The sequence below is a fragment of the Salvelinus fontinalis genome, chromosome 25, assembly GCF_029448725.1.
Source record: "Salvelinus fontinalis isolate EN_2023a chromosome 25, ASM2944872v1, whole genome shotgun sequence".
NCBI classification, from domain to species: domain Eukaryota; kingdom Metazoa; phylum Chordata; class Actinopteri; order Salmoniformes; family Salmonidae; genus Salvelinus; species Salvelinus fontinalis.
The window spans coordinates 22,249,424-22,275,436 of record NC_074689.1 but is presented as its reverse complement, the minus strand read 5'-3'; the positions used below and the strand labels follow the sequence as shown (position 1 = coordinate 22,275,436).

The 26,013-nt window shown below is 44.1% G+C and overlaps 1 protein-coding gene across 3 annotated transcripts in view; it reads left to right on the top strand.

Annotated features, from left to right (window-relative positions):
* Positions 1 to 26,013, top strand: part of LOC129822991 (protein AF-10-like) — an 82,746-nt gene that overhangs the window by 15,782 nt on the left and 40,951 nt on the right. For 2 of the 3 annotated variants that reach the window (XM_055881629.1, XM_055881630.1), the window contains 9 exons: positions 1,620 to 1,699; positions 4,551 to 4,605; positions 9,996 to 10,105; positions 10,176 to 10,279; positions 11,259 to 11,352; positions 14,464 to 14,556; positions 19,138 to 19,233; positions 19,402 to 19,729; positions 20,875 to 21,549. In XM_055881629.1, the coding sequence (XP_055737604.1) occupies positions 1,620 to 1,699; positions 4,551 to 4,605; positions 9,996 to 10,105; positions 10,176 to 10,279; positions 11,259 to 11,352; positions 14,464 to 14,556; positions 19,138 to 19,233; positions 19,402 to 19,729; positions 20,875 to 21,549 (1,635 nt within the window). The remainder of the gene's footprint in view (positions 1 to 1,619; positions 1,700 to 4,550; positions 4,606 to 9,995; positions 10,106 to 10,175; positions 10,280 to 11,258; positions 11,353 to 14,463; positions 14,557 to 19,137; positions 19,234 to 19,401; positions 19,730 to 20,874; positions 21,550 to 26,013) is intronic. The other variant, XM_055881631.1, reaches the window with a different exon arrangement.

The window sequence follows — 26,013 nt, the reverse complement described above, 5'->3', positions numbered from 1 at the left end:
TAATGCAAAAACAAAGTGTTGGAGAAGAAAGTAAAAGTGCAATATGTGCCATGTAAGAAAGCTAACGTTTAAGTTCTTTGCTCAGAACATGAGAACATATGAAAGCTGGTGGTTCCTTTTAACATGAGTCTTCAATATTCCCAGGTATGAAGTTTTAGGTTGTAGTTGTTATAGGAATTATAGGACTATTTCTCCCTATACGTTTTGTATTAGATATACCTTTGACTATTGGATGTTCTTATAGGCACTTTAGTATTGCCAGTGTAACAGTATAGCTTCCATCCCTCTCCTCGCTCCTACCTGGGCTGGAACCAGGAACACATCGAGAACAGCCACCCTCGAAGCAGCGTTACCCATGCAGAGCAAGGGAACAACTACTCCAAGTCTCAGAGCGAGTGACGTTTGAAACGCTATTAGCGCGCACCCTGCTAACTAGCTAGCCATTTCACATCGGTTACACCAGCCTAATCTCGGGAGTTGATAGGCTTGAAGTCAAACAGCGCAATGCTTGAAACATTGCGAAGAGCTGCTGGCCAAACGCACGAAAGTGCTGTTTGAATGAATGCTTACGAGCCTGCTGATGCCTACCATCACTCAGTCAGACTGCTCTATCAAATCATAGACTTAATTATAACATAATAACACACAGAAATACGAGCCTTAGGTCATTAATATGGTCGAATCCGGAAACTATCATCTCAAACAAGACGTTTATTCTTTCAGTGAAATACGGAACCGTTACGTATTTTATCTAACGGGTGGCATCCATAAGTCTAAATATTCCTGTTACGTTGCACAATCTTCAATGTTATGTCATAGTTATGTAAAATTCTGGCAAATTAGTTCGCAATGAGCCAGGCGGCCCAAACTGTTGCATATACCCTGACTCTGCGTGCAATGAACGCAAGAGAAGTGACACAATTTCACCTGGTTAATATTGCCTGCTAACCTGGATTTCTTTTAGCTAAATATGCAGGTTTAAAAATATATACTTCTGTGTATTGATTTTAAGAAAGGCATTGATGTTTATGGTTAGGTACACGTTGGAGCAACGGCAGTCCTTTTCCGCGAATGCGCACTGCATCGATTATATGCAACACAGGACACGCTAGATAAACTAGTAATATCATCAACCATGTGTAGTTATAACTAGTGATTATGATTGATTGATTGTTTTTTATAAGATAAGTTTAATGCTAGCTAGCAACTTACCTTGGCTTCTTACTGCATTTGCGTAACAGGCGGGCTCCTCGTGAGGCAGGTGGTTAGAGCGTTGGACTAGTTAACCATAAGGTTGCAAGATTGAATCCCTGAGCGACAAGGTAAAAATCTGTCGTTCTGCTTCTGAACAAGGCAGTTAACCCACCGTTCCTAGGCCGTCATTGAAAATAAGAATGTGTTCTTAACTGACTTGCCTAGTTAAATAAAGGTGTAAAAAAATATATATACAGATTTCCGATTGTTATGAAAACTTGAAACCGACCCTAATTAATCGGTCGACCTCTACTCTAAATGACAATATTTGGTTAAAAAAAATCGCGTACATTTTATTTTGCCCATATTTTGCAGCCCTAGTGTGAGAGAGGTTATTGTGGTTAATAACTGTGTTCTCTCTGCAGCGTGCTATGGCATCGTGCAGGTGCCCACTGGACCCTGGTTCTGCAGGAAGTGTGAATCTCAGGAGAGAGCAGCCAGAGTGGTGAGTCTGATCAATAGAATATCAACAATGCATTCTCAGCACTGTATTTTATGATAGAGCTTCCACTAGTATTAAGCTGGTACTTTATAGGAAATGATGTGGTATAAATAGGTACTCTCTAGCACTTCAAAGAATTCAACACAATTGGCAACTACCTGGTAGAGCTGGGACAGTAAACCAAAAACGATTGTTACCGACCATACTGATCACTTATCGCAGGCATTTTGCATATGTCGTTCATTGCAGTAAGTAGCCTATACTAGAGATATGTGAGGTTTGAACTTAAACATATTATGAACTTAAACTTATGCTATTTGTTATCACATTAATTCAGGCAATTTATGGTGATATATGGATGTTTGTCCATATCGCCCAGCTCTACTACCTGGCACTAAAGACTACCATGTGGTGCTTGTATTAACCAATCCAAAAAAACAACTAGAACATTGGTTAATATTACAGTGACAGTCGGTCATGTCCGTGGAAGCAACGGACATGCCTAAGAAACACCCCAGAGTATTTCTCATCCTGGCTGTAGAAATGGTTAAACAGTGGTGTCATAGTCTCTTATGATATTTTGTGGACGAAAACTGGCAGGGATGTTGAGGGATGGCATGCATCCTGTGGGAGGGGTGGAGTAACGGGTGTGAAATTGTCATGACTGGAGAGATAAAAGCACACGGACACAGACACACAGGAAAGGGAAGCAGTCTTGGGCAGCAGTATGTTTGTACTGTAGGAAAAGCTGAGGCTTGAAGCCAACTAGGCCCTCCCTTCCTATGCTATGGGGTGGAACCCACTTACACTTATTTGATAAGTGTTGGATCACTGATTACCCAAAAGTGTGTGTTAGAAAGAGATTAGGGTACATGCTTGCAAGTGTATCTAAATCAAATTTATTGATATAGCCCTTCTTACATCAGCTGATATATCAGTGCTGTACAGAAACCCAGCCTAAACCCCAAACAGCAAGCAATGCAGGTGTTGAAGCACGGTAGCTTGGAAAAACTCCCTAGAAAGGCCAAAACCTAGGAAGAAACCTAGAGAGGAACCAGGCTATGAGGGGTGGCCAGTCCTCTTCTGGCTGTGCCGGGTGGAGATTATAACAGAACATGGCCAAGATGTTCATAAATGACCAGCATGGTCAAATAATAATCACAGTGAACAGGTCATGGTTCCATAGCCGCAGGCAGAACAGTTGAAACCGGAGCAGCAGCACGGCCAGGTGGACTGGGGACAACAAGGAGTCATCATGCCAGATAGTCCTGAGGCATGGTCCTAGGGCTCAGGTCCTCCGAGAGAAAGAGAGAATTAGAGAGAGCATACTGAAATTCACACAGGACACCAGATAAGACAGGAGAAATACTCCAGATATAACAGACTGACCCTAGCCCCCCGACACATAACCTACTGCAGCATAAATACTGGAGGCTGAGACAGGAGGGGTCAGGAGACACTGTGGCCCCATCCGATGATACCCCCAGACAGGGCCAAACAGGCAGGATATAACCCCACCCACTTTGCCAAAGCACAGCCCCACACCACTAGAGGGATAAGAGGCAGAGAATCCCAGTGGAGAGTGGGGAACCGGCCAGGCAGAGACAGCAAGGGCGGTTTGTTGCTCCAGTGCCTTTCCACTCACCTTCACACTCCTGGGCCAGACCAAACTCAATCATAGGATCTACTGAAGAGATGAGTCTTCAATAAAAACTTTAAGGTTGAGACAGAGTCTACGTCTCTCACATGGGTAGGCAGACCATTCCATAAAAATGGAGCTCTATAAGAGAAAGCCCTGCCTCCAGCTGTTTGCTTAGAAATTCTAGGGACAATTAGGAGGCCTGCGTCTTGTGACCGTAGCGTACGTGTAGGTATGTACGGCAGGACCAAATCAGAAAGATAGGTAGGAGCAAGCCCATGTAATGCTTTGTAGGTTAGCAGTAAAACCTTGAAATCAGCCCTTGCCTTAACAGGAAGCCAGTGTAGGAATGCTAGTACTGGAGTAATATGATCACATTTTTTGGTTCTAGTCAGGATTCTAGCAGCCGTATTTAGCACTAACTGAAGTTTATTTAGTGCTGTATCCGGGTAGCCGGAAAGTAGAGCATTGCAGTAGTCTAACCTAGAAGTAACAAAAGCATGGACTAAGTTTTCTGCATCATTTTTGGACAGAAAATGTCTGATTTTTGCAATGTTACGATAATGGAAAAAAGCTGTCCTTGAAAAGGAGATCAGGGTCCAGAGTAACGCCGAGATCCTTCCCAGTTTTATTTGAGACGACTGTACAACCATCAAGATTAATTGTCAGATTCAACAGAAGATCTCTTTGTTTCTTGGGACCTAGAACAAGCATCTCTGTTTTGTCCGAGTTTAAAAGTAGAAAGTTTGCTTATGTCTGAAACACAGGCTTCCAGCGAGGGCAATTTTGGGGCTTCACCATGTTTCATTGAAATGTACAGCTGTGTGTCATCCGCATAGCAGTGAAAGTTAACATTTATGTTTTCGATTGACATCCCCGAGAGGTAAAATATATAGTGAAAGCAATAGTGGTCCTAAAATGGAACCTTGAGGAACACCGAAATTTACAGTTGATTAGTCAGAGGACAAACCATTCACAGAGACAAACTGATATCTTTCCGACAGATAAGATCTAAACCAGGCCAGAACTTGTCCGTGTAGACCAATTTGGGTTTCCAATCTCTCCAAAAGAATGTGTGATGGATGATATCAAAAGCAGCACTAAGGTCTAGGAGCACGAGGACAGATGCAGAGGCTATACTATAGTATATATCTGCATGATAAAAAGTTTTGCTAATTGCCCATGTCTCCCTCCCTCCTGTTTCTCTCTCTGCAGAGATGTGAGCTTTGCCCCCACAAAGACGGCGCCCTCAAGAGGACCGATAACGGAGGTAAGAATCACCTATATGTCTGGGATAGGTGTGTTGTGAGTAGGGATGTGACAAACAGAATTTTTTTCTTAACGTTTAAACTGCCATTTTTATTGGCATTACGTTTGAAAAAGTAATACAATTCCATGTGAATTCACAATGCGGCTGCGGGGCTGCCAGCGATGGTTTGGGTCTCACTGTGTGTCCCTTACAGATTGTTAAAGGTGCTACACAGGATTTTTGTATATAATTTTTGCATTGTAATTTCAGAAAATGTCCATAATATATCCACAGTAATTGTGGAATGATAGTCTTTCACAGTATTACTTACCCGTAAGTGTTGGGATTGGCTGTGATATTCCCCTATTGATTTATCCTGCCGGACCGGCATCTGACTTTGTGGCTATGCTATCTAGTGGGAATCGGGTCAAGCGGGCAATGTAGAAATCGTTCGTTAATTTCCTGGTTGCTGCACTGTTTGCTTAGTTTCAGTTTATATGAGAAAACATGCACTGAATATTGTAGGCTATGATTAACCATCTGTAAGGGACACACAGTGAGACCCAAACCATCGCTGGCAGCACCACAGCTTTTTACAGCTTTTTGAAGCTAGTGGACCAAAACTGAAAGTAAAAGGCTCAAGTGCGTGTCTCCGCCATGTTCGATTCTCTGCCATTAGCACTCTGCCAAAATGATGGATGGAACCCTTGTATTCGGTACATGGGAATTTATCTGCAAAATGTATTTTTATGTCCACTACGTCATCACACACAGATGTTTATTCACAACAAGTAAATTTGATGGAAACATCTCTGGTGGGAAAATGTGCATATTGTTATTATGTAGATTTTAGAAATTTGCATAAATCTGTCGCAATTGGATTGAAACCTAGCTAGTGATGTTCTTTTTTCCCTCAGTTGGGTTTAGTGCCTGGTCTTGTCCACTCTGTTCTAATGAGTCCTGTGTGGCTTGTGGACATTGTAGAGGGAAACAGACATACGTGTACCTGAGAGTCTTATCTCTTAGTGATGGGGTCATAATATTTTGTAGCTTAAACTGTTCAAAAGATAGAGACACATTTGTAGGAAGAAAACAGAAACCTCTGTTTATTACAACCACCTCTAGCGGCCACGGGAGGTTACTGACGTAACCCCGGTTTTATGAACCAAGCCCCTAGTTTGGGAAACGCTGATATGGAGCCTCCTTGATCTGAGTAATCCCATCAACTATTGACACACAGGCTGTTGGCCTCTAACAAGGTTCTGTGGTTAGCCAATGCTTATTTTGTCTCATTAATGGGATGTGTGCTGCCTGTTGTGTGTGTTTATGAGGGGGCGAGCCAGGCTTGGGTAAATAGGGCTGAGAGGAGGCTCCTCTCTGGGTTCACAAGGAGGTCACAGCGAAGAATAAACATGGATGGAACGTACACTATAAATACAAAAGTATGTGGACACCCCTTCAAGTTAGTTGATTCGGCTATTTCAGCTACAACAGGTGTAAAAAAATCGAGCACAGCCATGCAATCTCCATAGACAAACATTGGCAGTAGAATGGCCTTACTGAAGAGCTCTGTGACTTTCAACGTGGCACCGTCATAGGATGCCACCTTTCCAACAAGTCAGTTCATCAAATTTATGGCCTGCTAGAGCTGCCCATGTCAACTGTAAGTGCTGTTATTGTGAAGTGGAAATGTCTAGGAGCAACAACGGCTCAGTCTCAAAGTGGTAGGCCACACAAGCTCACAGAAAGGGAAAGGGGGATACCTAGTCAGTTGTACAACTGAATGCCTTCAACTGAAATGTGTCTTCCGCATTTAACCCAACTCTCCTGAATCAGAGAGGTGCGGGGGTGACGGGAAATCTTAATGCAACAGCATACAATGACATTCTACACAATTTTGTGCTTCCAAATTTGTGACAACAGTTTGGGGGATGGCCCTTTCCTGTTTCAGCATGACAATGCCCCATGTGTGTAACATTATAACTTTAGTCTGTCCCCTCGCACCGACCCGGGCGCGAACCAGGGACCTTCTGCACACATCAACAACAGTCACCCACGAAGCATCGTTACCCATCGCTCCACAAAAGCCGCGGCCCTTGCAGAGCAAGGGGAACCACTACTTCAAGGTCTCAGAGCAAGTGACGTCACCGATTGAAAGGCTATTAGCGCGCACCATCGCTAACTAGCTAGCCATTTCACATCCGTTATATGTGCACAAAGTGAGGTCATACAGAAATGGTTTGTTAAGATCGGTGTGGAGGAACTTGACTGGCCTGACCTCAACCCCATTGTACACCTTTGGTATGAATTGGAACGCTGACTGCGAGCCAGGCCTAACCGCCCAACATCAGTGCCCGACCTCACTATTGCTGTTGTGGCTGAAAGGAAGCAAGTTCCCACAGCAATGTCCCAACATCTAGTGGAAAGCCTTCCCAGAGAATTGGAGGTTGTTATAGCAGCAAAGGGGGGACCAACTCCATAAGAATGCCCATGATTTTGGAAAGAGATGTTCGACGAGCAGATGTCCACATTATTTCTTGCAAAACACATTTAGCTCTATCATCTATACAGCAAGTAACTGCTTCATATGGTCAGTAAACATCAATAATCATGTCATTTCAGATACGTGAACGTACCTATTCATTTGGCATGTAGCTAGCTAGGCAAACACTATCATGTAGCTTGCTTCATCAGAGATGAGGCTTTTAGAAAGACCTTGACATTTGCAAGTCCATGTCCTGGTAAAGTTGTCAGTTGTACTACTGTCTTCACCACTATAGATCAAATCAAATTGTATTTGTCACATGCGCCGAATACAACAGGTATAGCAGACCTTAACATTAAAGGCTTACTTACAAGCTCTTAACCAACAATGCCGTTTTAAGACAGAATTAAGAAAATATTAACTAAATAAACTAAAGTAAAAATTGTAATATTGGAAATGGGTTCCCGAGTGTCGCAGCTGCGTAAGGCACTGCGTCTCAGTGTTAGAGGCGTCACTACAGACCCTGGTTCGATTCCGGGCTGTATCACAACCGGACGTGATTGGGAGTCCCATAGGGCGGTGCACAATTGGCCCAGGGTCGTTTGGATTTGGCCGGTATAGGCAGTCATTGTAAATAAGAATTTGTTCTTAACTGACTAGGCTAGTTAAATAAAGGTAAAACAAATATATAAAAGTAACACATAATAACAATCATGAGGCAATATACAGGGGGTACCTATACCAAGTCAAGCATTATTTGGATATTGTCATCTAGTTTTAGAGTGATAGATGTGCAGATGAGGATGTGCAAATAGAAATACTGGTGTACAGAAGAGCAAAAAAACATAAATAAGCAAATATGGGGATGAGGTAGGTAGTTGGTTGGATGGATAGGCTATTTACAGATAGGCTGTGTACAGCTGCAGCGATTGGTAAGCTGCTCTGACAGCCGATGCTTGAAGTTAGTGAGGGAGGTATAAGTCTCCAACTTCAGTGATTTTTGCAATTCGTTCCAGTCATTGGCAGCAGAGAACTGGAAGGAAAGGTGGCCAAAGCAGGTGTTGGCTTTGGGGATGACCAGTGAGATATACCTGCTGGAGCATGTGCTACGGGCGTTGTTATCGTGACCAGTGAGCTGAGATAAGGCGGAGCTTTACCAAGCGAAGACTTATAGATGACCTGGAGCCAGTGGGTTTGCTGACGAATATGTAGCGAGGACCAGCCAACGAGAGCATACAGGTCACAATAGTATATAGGGATTTTGTGACAAAACGGATGGCACTGTGATAGACAGCATCCATTTTCCTGAGTAGAGTGTTGGAGGCTATTTTGTAAATGACATCGCCGAAGTCAAGGATCGGCAGGATAGTCAGTTTTACGAGGGTATGTTTGGCAGCATGAGTGAAGGAGGCTTTGTTGCGAAATAGGAAGCCACTTCTAGATTTAATTTTGGATTGGAGATGCTTAATATGAGTCTGGAAGGAGAGTTTAAAGTCTAGCCAAACACCTAGGTATTTATAGTTGTCCACACATTTTAAGTCAGAACTGTCCAGATTAGTGATGCTAGGCGGGCGGGTGCGGGTAGCTATCGGTTGAAGAGCATGCATTTAGTTTTACTAGCATTTAAGTGCAGTTGGAGGCCTCAAGAGTGTTGTATGGCATTGAAGCTTGTTTGGAGGTTTGTTAACACAGTGTCCAAAGAAGGGCCAGATGTATACAGAATGGTGTCATCTGCATAGAGGTGGATCAGAGAATCACCCGCAGCAAGAGCGACAGCATTGATATATACAGAGAAAAGAGTCAGCCCGAGAATTGAATCCTGTGGCACCCCCATAGAGACTTCCAGAGGTCCGGACAGCAGGCCCTCCAATTTGACACACTGAACTCTATCTGAGAAGTAGTTGGTGAACCAGGCGAGGCAGCCATTCGAGAAACAAAGGCTGTTGTGTCTTCCGATAAGAATACGGTGATTGACAGAGTCGAAAGCCTTGGCCAGGTTAATGAAGACGGCTGCACAGTACTGTTTTTTATCGATGGCGGTTCTGATATCGTTTAGGACCTTGAGTGTGGCTGAGGTGCACCCGTGACCAGCTCGGAAACCAGATTGTATGGCGGATAATTTTAGGAAGAGAGGGTCCAGATTGTCTAGCCCAGCTAGTTTGTGGGGATCCAGATTCTGCAGCTCTTTCAGGACTTCATCTGTCTGGATTTGGGTGAAGGAGAAGCAGGGGGGGCTTGGGACAGTTGCTGCGGGGGGTGCAGAGCTGTTGGCCGGGGCTGGGGTAGCCAGGTGGAAAGCGTGGCCAGCCGTAGAGAAATGTTTATTGAAATTCTCGATTATTGTGGATTTATCGGTGGTGACAGTGTTTCCTAGCCTCAGTGCAATGGGCAGCTGGGAGGAGGTGGTCTTATTCTCCATGGACTTTACATTGTCCCAAAACGTTTTGGAATTAGTGCTACAGGATGCAAATTTCTGTTTGTATGTATGGAGACTGTATGGTTTTATGGCCCTGTTTTATAGTCCTCTGCCAGATTCTTGGAGGGACTTCAAAACAACATCCCCTTTTACACCCTTTTCCTCCTCCCCCTCTTCTCCTCCCCCTCTCATCCCCCGTGTGTCCCCCCCGGCTAGGTCAAAGGCAGGGCAGGGGTTCAACTGTAAGTTGAATCTTATTGTTGTTCCTGGAATAGAGAGAGAACAGAGGGAGGGAGATACTATTCACCACCATCCGACTTGTCATTTAACTGGCCCACTGCCCATTCCTGCTCTAGTTCGTCAGCTACCTTTCCCTTTCCCACTAACACGATTGAAATGGAAAGGGATTTTGTTTGTTTCTACCCTCTGTGTGCAGGTTGGGTCCAAGTGGTGTGTGTTTGAATAGGTAATAGTGTGTGTGCTGATGTTTGTTCTCTGTTTGTTTTATAGGTTGGGCCCATGTGGTGTGTGCCCTCTACATCCCAGAAGTGGAGTTTGCTAATGTCTCCACCATGGAACCCATCGTACTGCAGTCTGTACCCCACGATCGCTACAACAAGGTACACACACTTCACTCTGTCTGTTTGAGTCCCTACATTTCTGTGTGTGACTGTTTTTTCCTCTGTGTAGAAGTGTTATATCTGTGAGGACCAGGGCAGAGAGAGTAAAGCTGCCACCGGAGCCTGCATGACCTGTAACAAACATGGCTGCCGACAAGCCTTCCATGTCACATGGTGAGCCAGAGCCACATTCAAATACCTACATCTTCATTAACACATGTTTACATTGTGAGCTTCATTCAAATACCTACAATTTGTTTGTAATATACTGACTGTACAAAACATTACGAACACCTTCCTGATATTGAGTCCCCCCCTTGCCCTCAAAGCAGCCTCAATTCGTTGAGGCGTGGACTCTTTAAGGTGTCGAAAGCGTTCCACAGGGATGCTGGCCCATGTTGACTCCAATGCTTCCTATAAGTTGGCTGGATGTCCTTTGGGTGGTGGATCATTCTTCATACACACAGGAAACTGTTGAGCGTGAAAAACCCAGCAGCATTGCAGTTCTTGATACACTCGAACTGGTCCGCCTGGAACCTACTACCATACCCCGTTCCAAGGCACAATCTTTTGTCTTGCCCATTCACATTCAGAATGGCACATATACTCAATCCATGTCTGAATTGTCTCAAGGCTTATAAATCCTTATTTCACCTGTCTCCTCCCCTTCATCTTCATCTAGTGGAGTTCCATCAATGAGGGATCATAGCTTTCCCCTGGATTCACCTGGTCAGTCTGTCATAGAAAGAGCAGGACCTCCTAATTATGATTTTTTTAACCTTTATTTATCCAGATTAGTCTCATTAAGATAAAATCTTTTTTTCAAGAGAGACCTGGTCCAACCAAGACAGCAGCGGAGGGGACAATGTTTTGAGACAAATATCAGACATACTGTAACAACTTACAGACATAGACACACCATAAAAGAACACGTTTTGACGTAGACACGCCGACATTTCAATTGCGGAAACATACAGACGTCATGGATAAATCAATCATATGTACCACTGCATCAAGTCCTAATGACAATCACATTCCTCCTAATGTTTTGTACACTCAGTGTATATCATCTTTTGTCTCTTATGTCTTCTCCTTTCACTTTTCTCTCTATCCCCTTCTCTCTCTTGATACATATTCTCTCTCATCTCCTCAGTGCCCAGTTTGCTGGGTTGTTGTGTGAGGAGCAAGGGTCGGACGCAGACAACGTCAAGTACTGTGGCTACTGCAAGTACCACTACAGCAAACTGGTAAGATCGCACTCTCGCACTCTCGCACTCTCGCACTCTCGCACTCTCGCACTCTCGCACTCTCGCACTCTCGCACTCTCGCTCTCTCGCTCTCTCGCTCGCTCTCTCTCGCTCTCTCTCTCTCTCTCTCTGTATTATCTCACTTTTCTAACGTTCTTACTGTGCTTGGGGAAGAAGAGTGGTCTTATCTCAAAAACCTGGAATCTAGTTTTGCTTCCCAACCCTCTCTGTCAGAACAAAAACGGTAAGCTTTTTGAAGGCCTGCACTTCCTCTACACACACTGGCACTCCACGCCATGTACACACACACACTGGCACTCCACGCCATGGACACACACACACTGGCACTCCACGCCATGGACACACATACACTGGGGAATACCTTTCCTTTCTTAAATGACTTGACATTCTTCTCCTCTGCCAATTACAACTGCTGAAATTGGAGCCATCCGTTCGTCTCTACCTCCTCTAGCCCCTTTCTCTCTCCCTACAACCATCAACACATTCCCTCTCCTTTTTCACCCCTCTCCTCTCTTTCCCCCTCTCCAGCACTTCTCTCTCCCCCACCCCCACCCCTCTCTCCCCTCTAGCCCCACTGTCTCCCTCTCCCATCAACCCCCATCTAATCAGCATTGCCTCCCAGGCCTTTTGTCCCCTCCACTCCCCTGCTCTCTGTGTGCTAAGCCCATGCTGGGTTAGAATTTGGGGGCTGGGAGAGGGTGAGGGGTACTGGGGTTAGGGTTACAAGTGGGCAAAGAGATGCTTTCCAATTCACATAAGTACACACCATTCCACACAGACACCGTATAAATGCTTTCACTTACATACACGTTCTCCCTCTCTCTTTACCTCTTTCACTTACTCAGAGCTCTTTGGAGCTAGAGCCCCTGCTGTGTTGAAGATTTTGTGCTCCACCCCTACCATCCGTCAGGGGGGAAAATACACACACACATATTTTTCCCCCCTGGGTTATTAAACAACTAATTGACCGACGTCGGTTCAATTACTTGAATTCCATTCTGTTTTTTGGGGCGGGTGAGCTCAACGCACAATTCTGTATTGAGAAATCAAATTCACATGAGAAATTAAATCAAGAACTATGTGGGATGCTGGGCTGAAGAGAGTTGTGTTTTTCATTAGGCAAATATTCTACCTAGTTCAGAGGAGAAACATGGTAATTAACTACAATGACCATAATCCATTGCGCCTGTTCTTTCCCGGATTGGACAGAGACGCATAGCCTACACATAGACCACATGGGAGTGGAATAAACACAACGACAAGAGGGATAGAGGTAGTTCTGCTCGATTGATAGTTGTAGTAGTTGGTAATAAGCAGTCTTGAAAGAATGCCTTATGTACTTTGAAGAACTGGTAAAATGATTTTGTCAGACAGCTCTTCAGCTTACTTAGGCAGCTACTAGTTATAGCCAGCTAGCTGCTTGCCTAGCTAAATTGGTCAAAGACCGTACCATATGAGGAGCACAGAGATAACGTTAGATGGTTGGTTGTCTGGCTGCTACTGCCTGAGCAGAGATGAGATGATGCATTTAAGGAATGAAAAATAATAGTCATCAAATAAAAGCTAAGTAATATACACAACTGAAATATTTATTATTACATAGTAATTTCCTCATTTTCTATTGATGTCTACCCAATGTGGACCAGACAGAGACAATGGAATGTTTTCAATGTTTTGTCAACTGAATGTTGACCATTTTTTGCTTTGGAATTTCCATTAAAAAGCTCATAATTTTAATGTCATTATTTCATAATGCATTTAATGTAGAAAAAATACAACTACACTAAATCGAAAACGTCAATTTATTTTTTAATAACTGAACCGGAACCCGAACCATCCTCAAAAAGCAATAATTGCTCAGCGCACACACACACACACACACACACACACACACACACACACACACACACACACACACACGCACACATGAAAATAAATGCTTGTAGTTCTATTGAACCTGTGGAATGGCTTTGTATGGCCTGATGTAATTAGGCTGGTACAGCATAGAGGAGATGAGAAACGCATGAGAAATAAAGGACAGACAAACCAATGTTATTAGAAGGGATTTCATAAGACGTCACATGGGTTGATGAATGACGTCTACAGGATTTGTCTTCTTGTTGGGACTAGTGACATTTTGATGTTTTGAAATTAATACTCCTCTTTGTGGTCAAAAATAATGTTGGTGTTTTTATTTATTTATTTGGTACTTTTTACCCATTTTTCTCCCCAATTTTGTGATATCCAGTTGGTAGTTACAATCGTGTCCCATCGCTGCAACTCCCGTACGGACTCGGGAGAGACGAAGGTCGAGAGCCAGGCGTCCTCCGAAACATGACCCCGCCAAGCCGCACTGCTTCTTGACACACTGCCCTCTTAACCCGGAAGCCAGCGCACCAATGTGTCAGAGGAAACGCCATACAGCTGGCGACTGAAGTCAGTGTGCATGCGCCCGGCCCCCACAAGGAGTCGCTAGAGCGCGATGGAACATGAACATCCCAGCCAAACCCTCCCCTAACCCAGAAAACGCTGGGCCAATTGTGCGCCGCCTCATGGGTCTCCCGGTAGCGGCCGGCTGCGACACAGCCCGGATTGAACCCGTATCTGTAGTGACTCCTCCAGCACTGCAATGCTGTGCCTTAGACAGCGCCACTCGGGAGGCTCGATTTAATGTTTTCTTACAGTAGACAAGAATAGGTCTAGCTCAACGTTTGTTTTCATTGAATATATTGGTGGTAAATCTAGTCAACTTGAAATAGTCTGTTGCTGGTTAATTGCGTCTGAGGTAGAACAGGGGAAGGGTCCCTTCAGTGTGCGTGTGGTATAGAACGAGATGCATTTATTTGTCTGTGTCATGAAATGGTGATTTGGAGCAGTCTTTTTTTGATTTTGCATCAGTCTTTGTTAATATTTTTGTTTTACTATATTAATTAAACCCTATATTTAGCTTTTATTTATTTATTAATTTGGTCTTTATTTAACTTAGGTCTTCTGTCCGTCTATTTTTTTGCAATTTTTTTTTGTTAGCTTTCATGTATTTATATAGCTTGGGTCTACTCTAGTAACGTGAAGTTCCTCTCTACCTTTTAGCGAAGGAGCAGGGCCCGAGGTAGTAGGGCTCAGAGCCTTAGTGACTCTTCCTCTCAGTGTTCGGATAAACTCCTTGACCACCAAGACGACAAGGTAAGGTGGCCCCAACATCTAGTATCTCTATTTCTACGTGACTGTGACGGACACAGCAACCATACGCCCTCTATCTGAACACACACACACACACACACACACACACACACACACACACACACACACACACACACACACACACACACACACACACACACACACACATTGTAGACAGAGGGAACTACACACAGCACGGAGACACAGCTAAGGATATAAATGCCCTAGCTAATTTAGTTGGCTTGAGTGATTTACGGGTTCACAGCAAAGCTAAAATACATTCTCATGAACACTAGGACCAAATGACACCATTATGTAGGCCCATGGTACATGTCTTAACTTAGTTTGAGAAAAGCTAAGTGGTTAGTCAAAAGATGGCGAAAAGGTATGTGTCCATTTAAACCACTGTAAATCCACTCCATAGTGCCCTTTCAACTTGAAACTTGTCATAGCTATCATGGACGTCCCTAAAATGAACCACGCGGAATTTGGTATTGAAATCTAAAAAAAACAAGAAAACTATTAACAACTCATTGTTTGCAGATAATTTTGAGCAATAATATTCAATCATCATCTCCTCATGAACCATACGTCAGACTCTACATCAGTCTTTAATGTTTTTTTTTTATTTTTTTTAAATGCATTCAAATATACCTAACAGATGCACGTTAGGACATATGCTAGCTAAAAATACTTTAAAGATATTCTTCTCATGAACCATTTTGGAGCGGCAGTTAAATTTTAAAAACAAATAAATAAGTCAGGTTGACTCCAGATTTGGTATATAGAAAAACTATCATGTAGTAACCAAAAAAGTGTTAAACAAATCAAAATATATTTTATATTTGAGATTCTTGGAAGTAGCCATAACTTTGCCTTGATGACTGCTTTGTACACTCTTGGAATTCTGTCAACCAGCTTCATGAGCTAGTCACCTGGATTGCATTTCAATTAATAGGTATTCCTTGTTAAAAGTTAATTTGTGGAATTTCTTTCCTTAATGCATTTGAGCCAATCAGTTGTGTTGTGACAAGGTAGGGGTGGTATACAGAAGATAGCGCTATTTGGTAAAATACCAATTCCATATTATGGAAAGAACACCTCAAATAAGCAAAGAGAAACGACAGTCCATCATTACTTTAAGACATGAAGGTCAGTGAATTCAGAAAATTCAAGTTCAGTCGCAAAAACCATCAAGCGCTATGATGGAACTGGCTCTCATGAGGACCGCCACAGGAACGGAAGACCCATAGTTACCTCTACTGCAGAGGAGAATTTCATTAGTTACAAGCCTCAGAAATTGTAGCTCCAGTAAATGCTTCTCAGAGTTCAAGTAACAGACACTTCTCAACATCGACTGTTCAGAGGAGACTGCGTGAATCAGACCTTCATGGTCGAATTACTGCAAAGAAACCACTACTAAAGGACACCAATTTTGAAGAGACTTGCTTGGGCCAAGAAACCCGAGTAATGGACATTAGACCGGTGAAAATCTGTTCTTTGGTCTGAGGAGTCCAAATTTGTGTTGTTCCCACCGTGAAGCAGGGAGGAGGGGTGTGATTATGTGGGGGTGCTTTTCTGGTGACAGTCTGATTTATTTAGAATTCAATGCACACTTACCCCACATGGCTACCACAGCATTCTGCAGCGATATGCCATCCCATCTGGTTTGGGCTTAGTGGGACTATCATTTGTTTTTCAATAGGACAATGACACAAAACACACCCCAGGCTATGGAATTGCTATTTGACCAAGGAGAGGGATGGAGTGCTGCATCAGATGACCTGGCCTCCACAATCACCTCAAACCTCAACCCAATTAAGGTGGTTTGGGATGAGTTGGACTGCAGAGTGAAGGAAAAGCAGCCAACAATTGCTCAGTATATTTGGGAACTCCTTCAAGACTGTTGGAAAAGCATTCCAGGTGAAGCTGGTTGAGAGAATGCCAAGAGTGTGCAAAGCTGTCATCAAGTCAGTGGCTATTTGAAGAATCTATATAAAATATATTTTAATTTGTTTAACACCTTTTTTGGTTACTACGTGATTCCATATGTGTTATTTCTTAGTTTTGATATCTTCACTATCATTCTACAATGTAGAAAATAGTAAAAAAAATAAAATAAAGAAAAACCCTTGAATGAGTAGGTGTGTTCTTTCTTTTGACTTGTGTGTGTACACACACTACCAGAGAAAAACGATCTCGATCAACATTGAAATGACAAAATCAAATTTGAAACTGTAGAAATTATAATGGACCTACAATTATAGTCTCCTCTGTCTAACTTGCTAACAGTCATCGAAGCTAAAGCTAGACAGTCAGGGAGCATCAAACATTACAAAGCGATGGATAGACCACGTTTTGTTTTCATATTAACGGTGAAGAAATATATATAATGTACGTGCGGCCCTCTGGGGAAAAAATGTGTATGACACCCTTGTCCTAGGTCCTTAGAATGATCATGTGAGACACCAGGGATCTCGGTCTCAAACCAACACTTTATAAACCAGTCAGAGTTAATCAGTCACGGTCCTGTTAGTGACATACACTCATCCGACTACGCCACTACTGTGTGAGAGAGAGCGTATGGTTTTCTGTCCAGTGTTATCGATTCTCTATTCTGGCAATGGGCCTGTTCTAATACCTTACACATGCATCCTTCCTTCCTTAGTTACCACTGATCTGACATGACATTGTAGGTGTAATCACCTATCCAACCATATTAGATCAGTGATTACATATAGGAAGGAAAAAAGGAAAGTGCATGGTTAAAGGTAGACCCAGGCATATGACATCTTTGTTTACGGTATGGGGAGTTCCTGCTTCCATAAATCAACAATAAACATTTAAACTGCAGAGAATGCCTCTGTTGGGTATCACATCAAGTGAGGGAGGGCCCGGAATGAGTAGAGCCAATAAATATGAGTCTCGGTCGATAAGAATTTAGTTGTTAATGGCTGTAAGCAGGATGTTGCTCCACTATCTTTGATGTCATGTTTCTGAGCTCACCTTTTTAAGGTGTATAAACAGGACCATGGTCTCTGGCCATGTATCCTCTTCTTTTATGACTTTAGGGGAAGTCACCCACTCCATAAGTCTGTTTCCCTCACCCGATTGACCCACTCCTTGTTGCTGCACCTCATTGTGTTTTTCTGATTGGAAAATAATAATAATTGCCTGCTTTTTTTGTATTTCAGGTGTAGGTAGTTTTTTTTTATTGTATTCTTTTTGGACTGCAAAAGCCAATTTGATTTTCTGAACATTATATTTTCGAGATCTTGAGTTTTTAGCTAACATTGTCACGATACCATGTGAGTGCCTTGAGCATTCTCCTGTATTACATGGTCAGTCAACTGGAATATAACCCATGCGTGAGCCTGTAACTCAGTTTTTTGGGGGTGATACTTTTATTGAAGCATTGAGGATGGTGTGAAAAAAGCAGAGTTAACACATTTGTCTAGTTCCCTTCCTTGCCCTGGCTTTTGTCACACAGCCTGATTTGCATTAGCAAGAGGACCCATCCCCCTCCCGCCTACCCCCTACACATTCCAGGGTCAGGGGTCAGAAGGCTCAGATTTGTGTGTGTGTGTCTGTGTGCGTGCGCGCCTACCTATTCCCAAACCCTGCAGCCAAATAACAAGGGGCTAAAAGCCTCCTTCCACAGGCCGCTCATACAGTCTGCAAGAAACACACACACACACCGGCTGGTCAGAGGGCCTGCAGGAAACTGCCCAAGGGAATTCCTGCCAGGCTGGGGAGGATTATTTACCCTGTTTTCCTCTTCCCTCCCTCCCTTTTTTCTCTGTGTTTCCAGCTCTGATAAGGAGGGAGTCTCTCCAAGTGTGCAAAGCGAAAAAGTGGATGTGTGTGTGTTTGGACATTTGACCCTCTCAGCCTAACTCTGTCCATCAACACCTACCGCTGGAATGTTAATGAGAAACAACAAGGGAATCCCCGGGAACCTACCCTGTTAAAAACACACACACGTATAGTTAGCTACAATGACCTACCAGCCTTGACACACCCTGGGAGCTACAGGGAAGAAAAAGACAGGAGGACAACAGAGGGATTGCGGTAGAGAGAGGGTTGGTGGAGAGAAAAGGGGAAAGATGGAGGGATGCTGGGGCCAGGGTCGATGGTTGTCATGGTGCTGTCTGTCGGTAGCATGTTAAGTCTCATGTTGTCTCACAGGATCACTGCATATTTTCACACCTGCCAGTGGTGTGGCCCTGTGGGGTGAGAGGAGTGAGGGTGTGTGTAGCTAAGGGTGTAAATTGAGTTCTAAGGTGTTTAGACCATGGATCTGGTTGGGTAGAATCTCTCACCAAGAAGACAGAAAACCAAGTGTCTGTAGATTTTAATCTCTTTTTTTCTGTCTTAAGCACTGCAGTATAACTATCCTTTCACCTCAGACTGGGGCTGTGAATTGAAGATCAGTTTTCTCTTTCTCTTCTCTTTCGCTCTCATTTTCTCTTTCAGAAGCAGTGCCAAAGGTTTGGGACCAGAGCAACCCAGACACTCATCTGTCTAATCCTCCGCTTTCTTGTCCTTCCGTAACGCTCATCCATTCCTTCTCTCTCTCCTCAGAAACACAAAGAGAGGGAGAGACACAAACCCAAACACAAGAAGACTCTAGAGCTCTCCCCTTCCCTCGCTTCAACTCTCATGCTTGCCTCAGACAAGGTGGGCTCACTCCTCTCCTCCCTCTCTTTCTTTCTCCGTCTCACTCTGTGGGTTTAATGTCAAATGAACATTGACTAGCTCTGTTAGGCATTATGCAGGACTGACCTCTCATACTCCCCTTCCTCCTCTCGTCTCTTCTGTTCTCTCCTCTCCTCATCCCTCTCTCAGAGTTACAACAGTAGCAGCAGCAGTGGTGGGGGAGTCTCCGCTATGCCCGCCTCCTCTCAAAAGCGATTGGATGACAGCGCTGCCCGTTTCACCACCGCCAACTTCCAGGAAGTGCCGGTGCACTCCGGGGGTTTAAAGGACAGCCCCCCCACAGGGTCAGAAGGCAAACCGGGGTCGGAGGTCAAACAGGGCAAGAAGAGCATTAGCCAAGGAGTTGGTGTTCAGCGCGGACGCAAGTCCCTCACACCTGGGAAGTCCCTCCCCTCTGCTGTGGTCACTACGGCAACCTCCTCCACTGCCGCCTCCTCCACTGGAACCTTTCATCAAGGTGAGATTGATGCACTGTTTACGTCCGCGTGTTTGTGACGTGCCTGTGTCTGACAGTTGTTGGATGTTGTCCAGAGTGCCAGAGTTAGTTAGCGTATGGCCAAGATAAGTCTCCCTGGCTAGACCCTGGCTGCTGTAATCTGTGTGCTCCGCCACGCACACACACTAAAGGGTTCAGATGCCATGAGTGTCCCTTGAACCCGGCCCCCTGTGGCAGCGCGTGTATGTCAGCCTCGAGGGGTCAAGTCTGGAGGTCTGACGTGTTGTAAGTGGCATCTAGTGGGGAAACAGTGTCACAGTCCAGGAGACTGAGGGAAAGAAAGCAAATAATAACTATCATATCTGTGTGTGTGTGTGTAACCACCTTTCCTTCCTCAGTTTTTATTTGAGTAAAGTCATAAAAATAACTACAGCTGTGATGGATACAGAAATTTTCGGTGTCATTTTATAAATGCCGACAGATCATTTGTTTGTTCAACATGGTGGGGTCTTTTTGTGGGGGTAAAATAAATGTGAGAAATGACGGTAAACACCTTTATGCACAAATATTGATATAATAACCATCATATGGAAGTAAACTTGGAGTCATGCAACGATAGGGCGTATGGTCCTCCTACGACCCAGGAAAGCATGCAGTTTATTAGGCTACAGATTAAATAAAAGATGAACTTTACAGGGTGGTGAAAGTGCACGGTGTTGGTGATGCTCCTTTCTGATAAATATTGAGAGTCTTATTCTGGTAACATGATGATCCATGCTTGACTGCTGTTTGACCTGTAAATAGTCATCATGTACACTAGCCTACCCGCACTGTATCTGCAAACTGTTGTTAATTAGATCGCACGTGCCAGAGTAGGCACATTTGCTATTTCACTCAACAGTTTTTGTGACAAAACTATCGGTAGAGTTGAAAATGTGATGCAAACACATTGAACTTTTCTATGTTTATTCTGAACATGAAAACTTAAGCGAAAAATAACTGTCATCACGCATTGATTCTGTTTGGAAACACCACTGGTGGGAAAATATGCATATTTTCTGTATGCATATTTTAGAATATTCGCATGAAAATCTGTCGCCAATTGGCTGGAAACCTAGCTTGTGTGTGTTTTAGTCTCCAAACAGCTTCTCCTCTCTCTCTCACAGCTCTCCTGCTGTCCAATAAGACGTCTTCCACCTTGACTCCTCCCACATCTGACTTCCTGGGCTTCTCTGATCCGTTGCTACGCTCCGGAGGTGGGGACTCCTTTTCTTCGCCCCCATTCAGCCGTTGCCTAGTGAAGCCCAGTGAGGTCACGGCCTCGGAGGGCATGGCTTCGCTCAGCACCTTCGGATCAATGATGTCACTTCCTGGTGGCGTAGCTGGCGGTAAACTGTACGAGAACTCTCACAGCGAGCCGACGGGGAACGTTGCTTCCACAGCCGGCTACAAACGCCCCTCATCATCCTCCTCTTCCTCTGCTGGCTCAAGTATGGGGGAAGGAGGAGAAGAAGGGGTGAAGAAGAAGAGAGGAAACTGGAGGAACCGATACGGACCCTGCTTCAGCGTTCCGGACGGCAAGGCTACAGACGGACCTGAGCACCACACAGCACCGCTACCTCTCCCCTCCTCTTCTCTCTGCTCCACCTCATCCGCCTCGCCGTCCCCCTCCTCTACCAGCACTCTGCCATGCCGGCCCGGAGGAGGTGGAGGAGAGAGAGTAGGAGAGAGAGGAGGTCTGCTGGGTGTTGGTGTTAGCGTTGGGATCCAGAATTCTCCTTCCCTACTGAGGAACGGCAGTCTGCCATGTCACGGAGTCACCTCTTCTCCCTCTGGCACCGGTAGGACACACACACACACTTACCTTACTGTCTTTCATTACTAATTCTATCAGTGTTTTGTGTCAGCAGCTGTGTAATGTTATGGTGGAGACTGATAACTGTGGACTAAATAGAGAGCTGCCTAAAGCAGCTGAGGAAAGGAAAGGATGAGAGGAATTCACTGGAGAGTATTGAGCTTCAGCGCTGGAGAGAAGGTGGGGTTAAAGGGGAGGGAACAGAAAAGCACATGAGAGGATAGATGGAAGGGAGAGGGGGAGGGGAGGGGAGGGGAGGAGGGTTGAACAGGCAATTAGTAGCTCTTGTATTAGACTGTTAGAGAAGAGAGGAGGGTTAGAGTGCTATGAACCCTGCTGGACTACACTACTCGTGTGTGTGTGTGTGTGTGTGTGTGTGTGTGTGTGTGTGTGTGTGTGTGTGTGTGTGTGTGTGTGTGTGTGTGTGTGTGTGTGTGTGTGTGTGTGTGTGTGTGTGAAACAAACCAGCACACACACACTGAAGTGCGTTTCATCTTGTGTTCTGTTGCTTGGCAACTGAGTCAATGCTTTGGAGTTCCCTTCTGCTGCAGGAAATGTCTCTTAGCATCCTTCTCTCTTTCTTCTCTATCCCTCATAATCACCATATTTGTTTCCCTTATTCTTTCTCTCACCTTCTTTATTCTCTATTTTTCTACCATGTCCTTTTTCATTCCTCTTTACAGCTTATCTCTTTCTCTCTTTCCGTCTCTCCTGTTCTGTAGGCTCTCTCCTGTTCTGTAGGCTCTCTCCTGTTCTGTAGATGTGATAAAGATCTCAAACCAAACAATGTAAATCCCCAGCAAAATTAGCCCACATTCAGGCTATTGTTTATGTGTATTTCACAGTATGTTATGGTAAAAATCGTAGTATAATGCTTGTATGGATTTCAACCCCAAAACATGTTCATGTCATCGTCACCAATCAACTTCATTACAGTTAGAAACGACTTTGACTACACCACTGATGTCTGTATGCTAGCTATGCTACCAGCTTATACGAGCAGGAGTTAGCTTTTAGCGGTCACTTCTAAACTTGAAAAGGAACAACTTCTAAATGTTATGCAGCGTAAATTGGCAAGTATATCCAAGTCAGACTTTAGTAACCACTTTGTGGGCCTGTTACAATTCATCAATCATGATGGATTTGATGATTATCCACTCTGTTAGATTTCAGATTGTCAGATTTGTTGAATGTGCGCCAATCCGGCGTCGTCCTAACCCCCACTGTCTGTGTTTCATTGACCTCTACCGGATCTATAGGCTCTTCTCCTGTTCTATAGGCTCTCTCGATGTTTCTTCTCCCTTCCTCACCTGTAGCTAAATGTGTGAGTGTGTGTGAGTTTTCTGCGCCAGACTAGTGACCGGGAAGATTTAAATTTATTGGACATTTGAGAAGTTTACTGGTCATCCATATGCATTGGGTGCGTAACCCATTAGGCCGTCCAGTGTCCACCAATGCAGCCAGGGCCATCAATAAACGAGGGATATTGGCCAAATGAGACGTTTACGTGTCCTTAAAACTAATTACAAAAACCCATCTTTGTGTTTCAATTTGTAGCATATGCAAAAATGTATAGCCTATTTTATTGGTTTTTACTTTCTTAAAACAATAGTTATCCACTTCACGGTTCAGCTGCTATGAAATGTGAGCATTAAATGAATCAGGGCGTTGCATGCATAGGCCTATTGGCTCTATTATATTAATATTTTTAAAAAGATATATAAAGGAAGAGAAGTTTAGGCCTAGCCACAGAGAGAGAGAGAGAGATGGAGATATGCCGGTGGCATGCTACGACACCGACATGCATTTCTTTACTTGTCACATAGGCTACTGTGTCTGCTATACAGATATAGGTGTACAGGAGGCAAATTCATTCATTTTCAATTAGAATATTTTTTATAAAGATGAGCATTATATTGTTATAGGACTCTGGTAGGCCTAAAACATTCTTCCTCACCTCATGTTCAACTGTCGAAGTCAGTTGGAGCACATGTTCCCACTGCATTCATATCATAGGCCTGCAGTATAATAGGCTAATAGCCACATCACACCAAACCTTCACAAAAGTTTTTAAACTTTATTAGGGTAATATCAAAAGTACACTACTTGACCAAAAGTATGCTCGTTGAACTTCTCATTCCTTAATCATGGGCAATTCATATGGAGTTGCTCCCCCTTTGCTGCTATAACAGCCTCCACTCTTCTGGGAAGGCTTTCCACTAGATGTTGACACATTGCTGCGGGGACTTGCTTCCATTCAGCCACAAGAGCATTAGTGAACTAGGGCACTGATGTTGGGCGATTAGGCCTGGCTTGCAGTAGGCGTTCCAATTCATCCCAACGGTGTTCGATGAGGTTGAGGTCAGGGCTCTGTGCAGGTCAGTCAAGTTCTTCCACACCAATCTCGACAAACCATTTCTGTATGGACCTCTCTTTGTGCATGGGGGCATTGTCATGCTGAAACAGGAAAGAGCCTTCCCCAATATGTTGCCACAAAGTTGGAAGCACAGAATCGTCTAGAGTGTCATTGCATGCTGTAGCATAAAGATTTCCTTCTCTGGAACTAAGAGGCACTATTCTGAACCATGAAAAACAGCCCCAGACCATTATTCCTCCTCCACCAAATATTACAGTTGGCACTATGCATTCAGGCAGATAGCCTTCTCATGGAATCTGCCAAATCCAGATTTGTCTGTTGGACTGCCAGATAGTGAAGCTTGATTTATCACTCAAGAGAACGCGTTTCCACTGATCCAGAGTTCATTAGCGGTGAGCTTTACACCACTCCAGCCGATGCTTGGCATTGCGCATGGTGATCTTAGGATTGTGTGTAGCTGGTCTGCCATGTAAACACATTTCATGAAGATCCCGACGAACCGTTCTTGTGCTGATGTTGCTTCCAGAGGCAGTTTGGAACTTGGTAGTGAGTGTTGCAACCGAGGTCAGATGATTTTTGCCCGCTACGCGCTTCAGCACTTGGCGGTCCTGTTCTGTGAGCTTTTGTGGCTTACCACTTTGCGACTGAGCTGTTGTTGCTCCAAGATGTTTCCACTTCACAATAACAGCACTTAGTTAATAACAACACTTAGTTGACCAGGGCAGCTCTAGCAAGGCAGAAATTTGATGAACTCACTTCTTGGAAAGTCACTGAGCTTTTCAGGAAGGTCATTCTACTACCAATGTTGTCTATAGAGATTTCATGGCTGTGTGCTTGATTTTATACACCTGTCAGCAACGTGTGTGGCTTAAATAGTTGAATCAATTAATTTGAAGAGGTGTCTACATACTTTTGTATATACTGTGAATTGGAAAAGTATTCAGACCCCTTCCCCTTTTCCACATTTTGTTACTTTACAGCCTTATTCTAAAATGGATTAAATTATTTTTTCCCCTGATCAATCTGCACACAATACCCAATAATGACAAAGCGAAAACAAGTTTTTAGAAATATTTGAAAATGTACTAAAAATAATAAACAGAAATACCTTATTTAGATTAGTATTCGGACACTTTGAAATTGAGCTCAGGTGCATCCTGTTTCCATTAATCATCCTTGATGTTTCTTCAACTTGATTGGAGTCCATCTGTGGTAAATTCAATTGATTGGACATGATTTGGAAAGGCACACAACTGTCTGTATAAGGTCCCGCAGTTGACAGTGCATGTCAGAGCAAAAACCAAGCCATGAGCTCGAATGAAATTGTTCGTAGAGCTCTGAGACAGGATTGTGTTGAGGCACAGATCTGGGGGAGGGTACCAAAACATTTTTGCAGCATTGAAAGTCCCCAAGAACACAGTGGTCTCCATCATTCTTAAATGGAAAAAGTTTGGAACACCCAAGACTTCCTAGTGCTGGCCGCATGGCCAAACTGAGCAATCGGGGAAGGGCCTTGGTCAGGGGGGTGACCAAGAACCTGATGGTCACTCTGACAGAGGTCCAGAGTTCCTCTGTATAGATGGGAGAACTTTCCAGAAGGACAACCATCTCTGCAGCACTACACAAATCAGGCCTTTATGGTGGAGTGGCCAGAGGGAAGCTACTCCTCAGTAAAAGGCACATGACAGCCTGCTTGGAGTTTGCCAAAAGGCACCTGAAGGACTCTCAGATCATGAGAAACAAGATTCTCTGGTCTGATGAAATGCTGATGAATGCCAAGCATCACGCCTGGAGGAAACCTGACACCATCCCTACGGTGACGCATGGTGGTGGCAGCATCATGATATGGGGATGTTTTTCAGCGGCAGAGATTGGGAGACTAGTCAGGATTGAGGCAAAGATGAACAGAGAGATCCTTGATGAAAACCTGCTCTGACCTCAGACTGGGGCGAAGGTTCACCTTCCAACAGGACAACGACCCTAAGCACACAGCCAAGACAACGCAGGAGTGGCTTCGGGACAAGTCTCTGAATGTCCTTTTATTAATTTTTTAATATTTTTATTTAATGAGGC